Source organism: Trichosurus vulpecula, chromosome 7 (assembly GCF_011100635.1).
Source record: "Trichosurus vulpecula isolate mTriVul1 chromosome 7, mTriVul1.pri, whole genome shotgun sequence".
NCBI lineage: Eukaryota > Metazoa > Chordata > Mammalia > Diprotodontia > Phalangeridae > Trichosurus > Trichosurus vulpecula.
Genome location: NC_050579.1, coordinates 145667149 through 145680220, shown reverse-complemented (window position 1 = coordinate 145680220; position 13072 = coordinate 145667149). Strand labels below are relative to the sequence as shown.

At 38.0% G+C, this 13072-nt stretch overlaps 1 protein-coding gene across 1 annotated transcript in view; it reads right to left on the bottom strand.

Moving 5' to 3' along the window:
- Nucleotides 1-13072, bottom strand: part of MCM9 (minichromosome maintenance 9 homologous recombination repair factor) — a 175911-nt gene that overhangs the window by 124708 nt on the left and 38131 nt on the right. The window contains exon 4 of the mRNA XM_036768640.1: nt 8803-9003. Within this exon, the coding sequence (XP_036624535.1) occupies nt 8803-9003 (201 nt within the window). The remainder of the gene's footprint in view (nt 1-8802; nt 9004-13072) is intronic.

The following is a 13072-nucleotide window of genomic DNA, read 5'->3' as shown; positions in this document are numbered from 1 at the left end:
CTCACCGCAAGAGGTCGCAGATATTTTGAGTAGATTCAGCCAAAGAATAGGAGAACCATTGATATCTTGGATGGTAAGACTCAGTGATCAAGGGGCCGGTGGAATATCAGTAGATGGGACAGACTGCATGAGATTCATAGGTATCAGCCATGATCCTCTAGTTCAACAAGCTTTTAGGGAACATCATCAGCAAGGAGATGGTGATAGCAGGACTACTCTGTTGGCATTAGCCGCTGTGGGATGCAATAAGAGATATGATACTGATTCTATGTGGCCCACTGAGCACAGACCCTGGTATTCACTTAGAGATTGTATCATGAGACTAAAGGAGGAGGTAATGAAGACTGCCATTATGACAGGAACTGCAGACAAATATTACAATGATTCAATGGAACTGCCTCATAGGAATTTAATAATTAGGACAGCTCCCCCTGCTTATAAACAACTAATTTTGAATTTATTACTTGGAGAAGTAGGGAGCCGTCTTACAACAGTGATAAATAAGATTTTACAGTTATATGACTTAGGTGACTGGGGAAGGGATAGATCTCCTCGAGAGAGAAGAGTGTATAACCAGCAAACTTGGCGCCAAAGGAGAGTAACAAGGAAAGAAATGTTTACTACTTTATTGAGAGCAGGGGTAGGTTTTGAAATGATAGATGGAATTCCAACCAATGAATTATACAGAATGTATAGAGGACTTGATAACACGAGAAATAGGGAAATAAGAACTGCTCCTGCAAGCCCACAAGCCACTCAGAGTGAAGGTGACCTTGTGTGATTAACGGATGAAAACTTGTACATTTGGGTAAAGGCTGGGAGGACAATCTTAGTCTATATCTAGGGTGGGATCCTCTTGGCTTCCTCATTATGTTCCTTTTGAAAAGAAACATTTCTCACCTGAGTTTGGCTCTGATGTTGGATCTTTGCATAACTGAAATCTCAACCAAACTTGAGATGATTTTATTTGAAGAATTATAGTCCATACTTGTCTATTCTTTTTGTCCTTTGTTTTGGCTAACCTTGTTGCTAGTTTTGTTTCCTTCAGGCTTAAGCACCCTGCACTTTCCGGTGACTGCCTAAGCATGTAGCATTCTTGGAATTCCTGCCAGCTCCTTAAAGAAATGACCTCTGGAATGGGACTTTTTGGGGGCAGGGCCATCTCTACATCCAATTTCAGCATGAAGAAGCTATGGAAAATGAGACCTTCACCCCTCACCCCAAGATTTTGAGCCCCAATCGTTCAAGGGGGGGGTGGAAATGATGATAGTGTTCTGTTTACTTATTTTGTGTTATCCTTGCTGTGTTGTTTTATTGTTATGATATTATTGATCCTATGTAATGGATACAAGGATTTAGGGGTGGACATTTGAATTATTAATAATTATTTTGGGGATGATTGATTGAAGAGATTATCTTGCTGGGACCTAGGGGTGGATCGCATTTGAATCGTTAAACCAATGTTTAGGAATGTCACCAAATGATATGTTTTGCTTTATAATGAATGATATGTTTTAGTTTCCTTTGTAATTGAATCACAATGTATGTTCTAGGATACATGGCTGATTAGATTATGTATCCTATAACAAGGGGTGGAATGTAGCCATAATGGCTTTTGTTTTCTTTGAATGGCTCAGCTTGCCTCATTGAGCCTCTGGACACTGTGGCTTGCTCTTCCGGGGCAGGAGGCCCGGGGAGCATGCCGGGAGGCAGACGGCTTCCTGTGTGGGGAGTCATGGGGCTGGCTGCGGGGAGGTGTTAGCTCCAGAACCTGGTCTACCCTAGGGGGAGGAGCCAACTCAGGAACCAATCGGCCCTGGTCATTTGGGCGGAGCTTGATGATGTCAGAAACCCTATAAGAGGGGAGAGGACAGCTTGAAGATTCTTCTTCTCTTTCCTTTTCCGGTTGGAGCCAGCGACAGTTACAACGACCGTTACAGAGGCAGTTACGACCGTTACATCGTCAGTTTCAGTTGCAGCTTCAGTTTCAGAAACAGACACAGCTGAGGCAGGAGCTGCCAGCAGCAGAGCTGATCTACGGGAGGAAGCTGAACAAAGACTTCAGTCCAGTGGGTAATCTTATTACCATCAAGGGGGAAACATGATTTTGCTTTACGCAATCATGTTTCTCTGTAGCCTCCTGGTTACTCTTGCAAGGCGTACTTATTGGGCCTGGAAGCTTTCGATCAACATATCGAAATGGGGTTGCTGGTTCATGGGTTGGTTACTGTTGAGCCTAAATAAATGTTTTGATTCTTCTGCCTTCTACTTTGAGAGTTTCTTATATCCGGCGATTCCGAACCTTTCAGACATGTTTATGATCCTCTTTGAGATTATAAACTCTGCCCTCCTGATACAGTTCCCTATCTCCTAACTTCATGAAAGAAACTGAGTTTTTCTGGTGCCATCTGTGCATCAAGTTTTAATAAACTCCTCAAACAAGAGATAATGATAAGGTGCCTTTTTCTCTCTTTTATTTATAGACTTTAAAAATAGTTTCTGCCTCACTCTATTGCTTCTTAACCGTCTTTTCCTATCAAGGCTGGTTCAGGGTGAGAAACCCTGTGGCTCACATAAGAGGAAGTTCATTAAACTTCTCACAAATGATACAACCAACAGTAGAAGCCCAAGTCTCTTTTAGCAATGCTCTATTTGTGGCCTTCAGAACTTTAGGGAGGGGATGGAATTAGCAGTAAATTAACCCTTCTGGTCAATCTAGATACAGTTTTGAGAAACTGTATATTAAGTTCTGATCTGTAAAAAAGACCCAAATTTAGCACTGGCTTGATAGGAGGGTGAATAAAGACTGTGTATTTCAAAACCTGGGTCAGTCTCTTGTATTCCAAACTTTACATAAATAATGTCAAAACACTTAATCTGACAGTTTTGTTTTACTGGCAGAGCAGACAGACAAAGCACTGGACCTGGAATCACGGAGACCTGAGTTCAAATCCAGTCACATAACATTTACTAGCCCCATGATTCTGTGCAAGTCACTTAACATCTGCCTGCCTTACTTCCCTCATCTATCAAAGGGAGGTGATAATAATAACACCCACCTCCTAAGGTTGCTGTGAGGATAAAATGGAGGTAATATTTGTAAATTGCTACGCAAAACTTAACTCTCTATATAAATGCTATTACTATTATTAAAGTCTTCAATGAATTAGGGTATGAAATGAAGACTGGTTACTGTGCTTGCTTACTTACTCCAAAAAGGTTTTTAGAGAACTTGTATTAAGAAACTTTTAGTGAACCTTTTAAAACTGACTATTCATTATATTTACACTTGTAATATTAAGGATAATCCTCTTGTTGTATATTAGTGGCCCTAGAGGTTTTCAGGGATTCATTAGCATTTGCTGTTACAGGAACTGTTCCATTTAATGTCACTGAATGGCTCCAAAAAAAACTTTTGGTGAAACAAGATTGCAGGGGTAGTCTGATCAACTTCAGTAATGCTCAAAATGGAAGATGTGGTTCTAGGAAGGCAAAACCAATCTTTGGTTTTGAGAGACTTAAGTCAACAAAAACACAGGGCAGAGATGTTTGGACCCAAAGTGTGGGGTACACCAAAGAGCTTAAGCACCAGAGCATCTCCTGAGGTTTGGAGCTGGCAATCAGTAGAATTGAGAGGCATAGAGCAAAGGAAAAGGAGTAGCTGGATAGACAAGACTGAAATCACACCATACGGAGGGGATGAGGAAATAGGGCTCCTCTCATCCTTGGAAATCCCCACCTCCAATTCAAGATCTAGTAGGAAATAACTTAGACACTTTATCTTAAAAGATTAAAAAAATCCATTGCACACAGCTGGGGAAATTATAATCCATATCCTCAGAGAATCTGAACAATTAGAAAAGTACTAAGTTCTGCTGCAACAAGTGGAATAGGGAGACTGACTGATGAGAATGTACATCTTCGAGACATTAATAGGGTGACCTATTGGACTGTGACCTTGAACATGCAAATGTTGGGTATTAATGGGACCGCTCCAGGTAAGGGTATGGCCCTTATAAAGGAACCACTTGTACAAAGTACTTAACATCTCAGTCAGTGTGGTTTATGTAGTGACTAGAGACCTGGATTTGGAATAAAAAAAACCTCAGTTCAAGTCTGTCTCTAGCACATACTGACTGTGTAATCATGCTTGCAAATCATCTAATGTCTAAGGGTCTCAGGGAATTTTCAAAAAATACAAACTACAGACAATCAGGAAATCCCCACACCAATGAAATAACAAGTCTATACCCAAATATTCCAAAAACTTTTAACAGCTCTATGATATTTAACAGCTTAGGAAGAGAAGAGAAACCACGTCACATCTCTCTGTGATACTTAGCAGTCTAAGAGAAGAACAAAGACTCTAACTAGGCAGAGGTCTTAGCTGGGATTGGTGATGTAACGTGACCTGATTTTAGGGTGGAAAGTTTGGCTAAAATGTATTAATGATATTGGTCAGATCATAGGGTATGTCTATATTCGGTGTGAGAGTGTTGGAACTTGCTCTTTGCCTATGGTTTTTGTCACTTCTTTAGGAGAGGAAAATAAGCCAGCCACTCCTAACTGAAATTTCAAGTCCCCTCTGCAACCTTAGGAAATAAAAGCATGACCAATCATTCCCCTCCTCAGTTTGTGTATTTGTGTCCTATTTCCCTTCTCTAGAGGCCAAAAAGTCATCAAATGTACGGGTGCGCTTTGGAAAACTAGTTTTTATGATGATCCGGATTGACTAAGAAATGACTAAGCCACAATGCATGTGATGTTGGGCAGCAGACATGATGAGAAAAGAAAACTTTAGGAAAAAAAGGGGGGGATGTGAAATTAATGGTTTGATACAGGTTTGAGATGGTGCAGGGGGCATGAAATGTTCAGAGAAGAACTAATGAGAGGAGGGATGATGGAGCACAGGGATAGGGAAGCACTGGGAGGAGAGAGGAAGGGAAGAACAGAGATAAAGAAGAAACGTTTGCTTAAGAAGTAATATATTCATAGGAGAATAGATTTAGATGTAGAAAAGACATGAAAGACTACCTACTCCAGTCTCTTCATTTTATAGATGTGAGGTCTAAGGCCCAGAGGCAAAGTGATCTGTCCAAGGTCTTTAGAAAACCATCCAGGAAAAAGAGGTAGAACTAGGATTTGAACTCCAAATACAGCACCCTATCCACTCTACCACTATGCCTTTTGGGGGGGGAATGGTCAAACAAGTTTTGGTACATAATTATAAAGTTAGATCTATGTGAGCACAGATGCATGATCATCTAGCCCATAGTGGATAGAATGTTAGACCTGGAGCAATGAAGATCTGAATTCAAATCCTGCCTCAAACAGTTGCTAGTTGTGTGACCTTGGGTATGAAGATATTTATGTGAACTGATGATGGGTGAAATAAGCAGAACAGAGAAAATAATATATGTAATGACTATAATGTAAATAGAACCAAAAAATATGTAATTATAGTGAATGACCAAACTTAGCCTTGGAGAAGAGTCAAAAAAAATGTACCTCCTTCCTTTCTTTGCAGAGATAGAAGACTATGGATGTGGAATCCTGTGTATACTGTCAGACACAAATTGATGTGTTGACTGGTTTTGCTGAACTGTCTTATTTCTTCCTTTTGTTTTCATTCTTTGTTATAAGAGATGGGTAGAAAAAAAAGAAAAAGGAGAGATGGGTAGGCAAGAGGTATGGATATATTAAAAATGATGGTAATATAAATGAAAAAGGATATAAAACTTTTTTAAAGAGGTGTTAGACTGCATAAAAAAGGAATCCTATCTCAAGTTCTAGGAATCTCTGGAAAGGACAAATTAAACTGGAAATAAAGGAGTTATAACTGAAGGCTTCTAACAAAGATCTAAGGATATTCAAGATACAGGGTTAGGAATGTGCAAGATGGCCTGAGGGAGAACCAGGAAGGAACTATTAATAACTAGATGCCTGTATTGTTGAGTCAAAATGGGTTTAATGAACAAGCTAAGAATCTGTGTTAACCACTTGTATAAATATTCTGTACCTCAAGATTTCCTCACACTATATTACAGCATTTTTGCCTTCTAAATGGCTAAGCACATGATATTTTTCATACTCTCTTGGAAGTGTTACCAGGAACAGGTAGAGAGGAAAGTCTATGCTCCATAACAGAAGATCCTTAGGTCTTGGTTTGGTGGCAATGAAAATGATCAGTGACCAAATAAAGAGTACTTTATATTCAAGGGTTTCTGAATAGTTTAGTCATAGGAGCAAATGCAGTGGATTGAACACTATTTTACCCCATCACTGCCAATAGAAACTAGCCTGGTTCAACTCTAGTTGTGTAGATTTGGCCTAAAGAGAACCACATGAGATGTATGTGAGAGGTTTGGAAAAACCTTAAGTCATTATATAAATGGCAGCTATTATTGTTAAACTTGCATTTAGAATGTAAACAATGTTAATTCCACTTTGGTCTGAAACAGCCTGTAAAGTCTAACATAACTATAATTCAAACCCCAATCTGAAGTGGAACACTCCCAGAAGCTAGTTGCTTATAGGGTCTATTTGGTTTGTTTTATTCCAGAGTGAGTATAGAGTGGCCTTGAGGACTCGAGACCCTTGGCAATGAGTAAGCCATTATTGAAGAGTCTTGTACTAACCTCCAAATATTGGTATAAAACCTAAAGGTGCTAGGTTCAAAGTAGTCAAGACCTGTGGAGTTAAAAGTAATCTGAAATTGAGCCAGCCAATGGGAAACAGTTAAAGAGTGGGGCACATGAGTAATTTACAGTATTTTCAGGCTTTTTTGGCCAACATAATGAGCTTATTTGTTAATTTAAAGTGGCTCCTTTCAGGGTCACTCCCTCTTATTTTGAGTTAATGATACCCAGAATGCTATTTTATGTTTTGTATACTAAGAAGGTTTTACCAGTTTATGCTAAAATGTTTGCTGTGTATCTGTCTGGCCTCAGTTTCCTCATGTGGAAAATGAGGTTAATAATAGCATCTATCTCCCTGTTGTTATGAGGATAAAATCATATGATAATTGTAAAGAGCTTTGCACACCTTAAAGTACTTTATAAATGCTAGGGATGATTTTAATTATCCCCAACTATCGTTTTCTTTTATTTCCTTCTCGAGGATACTGTCTTTGATGAGGAAGGACTTCTCCCCTTCTGGGTCCTCTGGTCAGTGTTATACTACACTTTAATCTTTGCATGAAGTGACTGAAGAATGCTTTGATAGTCTCCTTCTGTGAATCACCAATATAAAGCACTTCAGGATGACAAGAATGGACTTGATTATCCTACTTTACCAACATGCAGAACTGAGCAATAGTTATAATAAGCAGGAAGTGACTTTGGTAGTTAATATGGAAGCTCTTCCAAACAAGTATTCAAGTGGTTTATGAAGAATATCAATGAAATTTACTTTCTGAAACTAAAAAAAAAAAATCTTTCCAAAAATTTGACCATCATACTGAGTGTGTGTCTGTACACACACACATAGACACACATATGTACACACACACATAAAATATATACAGTGTGTTCCTAAAGTCTGGACACAGGCAATTGACGGCAATATGGGGTTACTGCATCAAGTTCACGTGACTCCTGCAAAGTGCATCAATCTTTGCATCACAAATGGTAGAAATCATATTGTGGATGTTATTTGTTAATATTCCAATTAAATAAAACGTGGTTGAAAATTTCATTAATTTAATTTCTTGAAAATATGCATTTTTGCCTATGTGTCCAGACTTTAGGAACACCTGTATTTTAAATTTCAGAGTTTGTTAGAAAGAATACAATTATGCAAGAAAAATGGTTCCATTTATATATACCCCATTGATATGATAAGGGGACTAATCAGGAGTAAGTTGTCTATACATACAAAAATATCAGCATTAGTTGCACAGACTTTTTAAAAGATCACCAATATTTAGTATTTAGTGAGATGATGAATATCTGATTAAAATAGACTATGTGAACACTGATAATACTTTTGTGCTTAGAATATGCTATGATTTTGACTTAATGACAAATAAATTCATAGTAGATTTATAGTTGGGCATGTCTGAATAGCTAATCATAAAATTTCTCTTACTAGCTTTTTCCGCCCCCCAGAAGATGCCTCCAGGAAAGAATTAATGGTGAAGATCTGACATTTCAGGAGTTAAAAGGTGTTGTACCTATTTTAAAGATTTAAACAAGATAATGTTTTTTTTTAAAAAAGCCTTACCGTGATATTTTAACATGTGTAAATTATAGCATAGCAATTTATATAAAGACAGAAGACTTTTGCTATGTGATGAAAACTTTTAACTGAATTGCACTAGTTTCTTCACTAACATCTGCCCTTTTTCCCCTTCCTATCCTCTTCTGTCTCTCTCACATACATATATATTCTTTCATTCAAAAACTCTAGGTAAAAATCTTATGAGCTATTTATGCACCAGAAAAAGAAATAACCTTACAGAAATATAGTATTATAGAAGAACAACAGAATTTGTTTTAAGGAGATATTGTGTATTTAATTAGAGGCTGCACATGCATTCCTTCTGAAATCTATGACAAAACAAAAGGCACTCTTCAGCTGTAAGAAGTTAAGAGTTTCATGAAACTCAATCTTAACTTCCCAAGAAGTTCTTTCAACATAGATGATAAAAGGCTTGCAACACAGAATAAATGTAGAGGCACTGATTCTGGCCCTATATTAACCTAGTTGTTGAATTACACAAAACACAAATGTGTTCTAAAAGTATTCATGATATTCAAATAACAAATGAAACATCAGTGAAAACTACCCTCAATCACAAACCTGCCAAGGGATCATTCTTATAATGTTTCCAAAAATTCTCAAATTCCTTGCGAACTTCCTCATCAATGATGTTGCTTATGGACTGTTCATTGTTCACTTGGACATAATTGGCTTTCAAGACTATCTCCACATCACATCGAACATCTTGATGGAAGGGGTTCCACCGCTGCATCACTACCCCATAAATGGTGAGGTCATCACCTTGGGAAGAAAACCAAATTAGTTAAAAGAAAGTGTCTCACAATATAAATCACTGTCCCTTCTAGTTTTTAGAATTCTGGGGAAATTTTACAATATACTAAAAAAGAAGTAAACCAGCACATAATAAGTGCCTATTACATGCCAGGCTCTGTGGTAAGCATTTTATAAATATTATCTCATTTAGTCTTTTCAACAACCTTGGGAGGTAGGTGATACTCCTATTTTATGTTTAGTCCCTATTATCTCTATTTTACAGTTGAGGAGGCTGAAGCAGACAGAAGTTAAGTGACTTGCCCAGGGTCACATAGCTAGTCATTGTCTAAAGCCACATTTGAATTTAGATCTTTCCAACTCCAGACCCAGCACGCTACCCAGTGAGCCACCTAGCTGCCTTGCCACTAGGACTCACAATTTCCATAGAAAACTATATTTGCAAAGATAAAAATGATGCTAACGTTAAAAAAAATTCCAAGTCTATAAGAGAACTAAAATACTACTCTTTACTGGAAAAGTATTTTGTTGAATGATAATTCACTTCTTCAAAAGATCCATGATTTAATCTCCTTCCACTGACACAGAAATCAAACCCCACCCCATGCCTTAGGTGATGATCTTCATTAATTTCTGTATCCCCCCAAAAACCCCAACCAAAACAACTCATCACATGGTAGCCAACCTTGTGGTGATAAGCCTACAAATTTAGCTAGTCTGGTCTATGGATGACATTCTGTCACTTGGCTGTACTACTAGCTTTCTCTATATTGGAAAGACCTGCCAAAAATTTGTTTCATTGGGAGAGCCTTTAAGAATCTAAAGTCACCTCGATACCCTTTATAGCACACTTAACAATTATATCATCATCATAATTATGTGTGGAGTACCTTTCCCTGAGGCTCTTAAAACAAAGAATAAATAAAATGATTTGTGTTAAGAGATGTAGAAATTGAGGCAAAGAGAGTTTAAATTACTATCAACTTGATGGTGGGAGAGAAGAGCAGAAGAAAGCTGTTTATTTTCAGAGCTGGTATCTCCTTTTTAGATAGTTTAATTGATAGTTTAGTTTAATTGATCCCTCATTATGCTTCAAAGACCTTTCACATAAATTTTTAAGAGCATGGGATTAATTAATTAATTAATTATACACCTCTGTGTCAGGCACAGTGCTAGGCAAGGAAAGAAGGTGGGAAATCCCTACCCTATTTTATCATCACAAGAAACAAGTACACATAAGGAAATACTAAATGCATACAAAATAGATATCAGGTGATCTTGGTGGGACCATGAGGGGCCCTGGCAGCAGGGGAGTTGCTAATCTAGTCATTATGAAGCTTTGATGGTTCCTTGGAGTTATGTGGTCCTTATTTCATTAATTTCCACCTAAGGAGTTCCTCTCTTTAAATTTACAGGTATTTTCTTCCCATAGCACAGTGCAAGGCACATAGTAAGCACTTAATAAATGCTTGTTGACTGACCCAAGGTTCGCAGGATTTTAGATTTAGAGCCAGAAGGACCCTAAAAGGTCTACTTCAAATCTTTAATTTTGTAGATGAGGAAAAGGTATACAGATTTAAGTGACTTGATTTAAGTCATGCAAGTACTAAGTAACCAAGCCAGAATATGAACCAAGATGCTCTCTATCTTCCCACTTATCTTAGATTTCAAATTCCCTAACCTGCCATTTTTGTTCAATCTTCTTTAGTACAAAGATTATTATTCTTGCAAGACAAAACAGAAGAAAAACAAAAGATATATAGTTGTGTCTTCAGTTACCATTCTCCAATCCCCACACCTTCATCCTGAGGGATTAGTGGAATGGAAGCTCGCTATGATTCTACAGGGGATTCTACAGGGTGACGAGGTACCCTACTGTACAGAACAAGGAAGGTGATACAGTATTGTCACACTCAGCCTTTGTCAGACCACATCTGCTCAGTTCTAGGTTCCACGTTTTAGTCAGAGGAGAGTGAATAGTTTGGTAAAAGTACTCTTAAAACTGAACCATACAATTACTGGTTGAAGAAAGTGAAGATGTTTAGATTAGGGAGGGAGAGACATGATACCTGTTTTTAAATGTCTGAAGGGCTTCCACATGGAAAATTAATTTAAAAAATTTTTGAACCTAAATGAAATAATAATAACAGATATGTATGTTTGCAAAGCATTTTTTATATAATATCTTATTTGAAAGGGAAGAATTAGAAGCAGTGCACTGCAGAGACAGAGAAGAAGATTTCAGCTTGATATAAAGTTCCTAACAATTAGGGCTATTTCAACAGGCTGCCTTGGAAAGTAAGGACTTCTACTTGAATTGGTTCCTGCTCAGGTGCAGGTCACTCTGAGGTCACTTCCAGCAATGAAATTCTGTGTCTTCGGCAACCTGCCCATTCATTTGCATATCACAGACTGGAAAGGTGCATTTTTAATTAATTTTGTTTCTCCAGTATGGATGGTTCAACCAATATTTGTACATTCTGATGGATTACACTGAGGAGGCTCTTAAGTACTCGAGTCTTAATGCAATTAGTATGATGTCATCTAAAAATATTTGAAGAATTTGAAACATTTGAAGAACCTTGCCTTTAATAAGTCATCATTCTTTGGTTTGGACTTTGTGTCATATCTCCTGTGAAAATGGCAAGTTTCTGGGCCCCAAAGAAACATATGATTGCAGAAATGCTGGCCCGTGGTGGGGACATCTGCACAAACAGCTCAAACTTAAGGAGATACTGTACTGCCAAATTAGCCATCACCAGCAAAGCCAAAGTTTGCATCCTGAACCTCTTTCTGGTCTCATCTACAAGTGCTCTGGGGATTATGTAGCTTATCTGTATCTCTGGCCAAATTCTCAGAAGGACATTTGCAAATCAACAGCTTTTCACTATTTTGTGAGACAGTAATTTCTTGTTGTCTCTCATCATCCACTATAATGTCTGGGTCAAGGTCAGTGTTTTGCCTTAGTTAAATTTCCCTAGGATGGGACCAGAAAAATGCCATTATTTTTGTCCATTTCCTTTTGGTCTGGGTTGACAGTTTGTCAAAACTGACCTGATACTTTAATCGGTGTCTTCTCCCCTACCTGACGGAGATTCAGTTTCATGTACAATCCTCTCCTATTTCCAATTTATATATGGAAATGCTAATTTTACCTGGTATTTGTAAAGTTCAGAATAAAGAGAATATAAATTGGAAAAAAAAAATCAGTGCCTTCTTATGTTCCTCCTTTGTTCTAACTTGCTTTTGTACCTCTGCTCTAATGAGTTAATGATGGTGACCTGTCTGCACACAGAGTATTTCTAAAGCATTAATAATAATAACAATAATAACCAAGCAGGCAAGCAATCAACAAGTACTTATTAAGTACCCAGTGTGTGGCACCTAGTGTGTGACAGGTGCTATGCTAGGCTCTGGGAATGAAAATACAATGAATTAAAAACCCCAACTTGAAAGAAGCTTACATTTCAGCAGGGAGCTAACAGGCCACATAGAAATAGAACAGACATTTCTATTGTGCTTTCAAGTTTGCCAGGAGTTTTGTATTCATCATCTCATTTGAGCTGTACATCTACCCAGGCAGGCAGGTACTATAGATATTATTCCCATTTTAAAGATGAAAAAAACTAAGCCGGATTAAAGTGACTAAAACTGACCTTTGTTAACTTTTAGCACCTGAAAATAAGACTCGGCCAATCAATTAGCAAGAACCTACAAAATGCCTCATATGTCATTGTCATGGTCCCCCAGGGCCACCCCCAGCTATTCTACATGTTGTCCAGGATATGAAAAACAAAACGTAAGATGTCATCACTGCCCTCAAGGAACTTGTAACATAGTTGAAACATAGGGTGTTAATCTCAGGGTTCAGCTCTGGATCCTGGCCTAGTCCTTATTTTACACAGAAGATGCTTCCTCTGTGCTAGGAGTTTGCTATTCTTCATTTCTAATCCTATGTCCTCAGCTCCTAACCCTATATACTTAATGTAGCGTCAGTGCTGCAAAATGTTTTCCAGTGCTGTTAGTGCCAGAATAATGTGCCATTCCTAGGCAGCTTCACATACAATCTGCAGGCAGA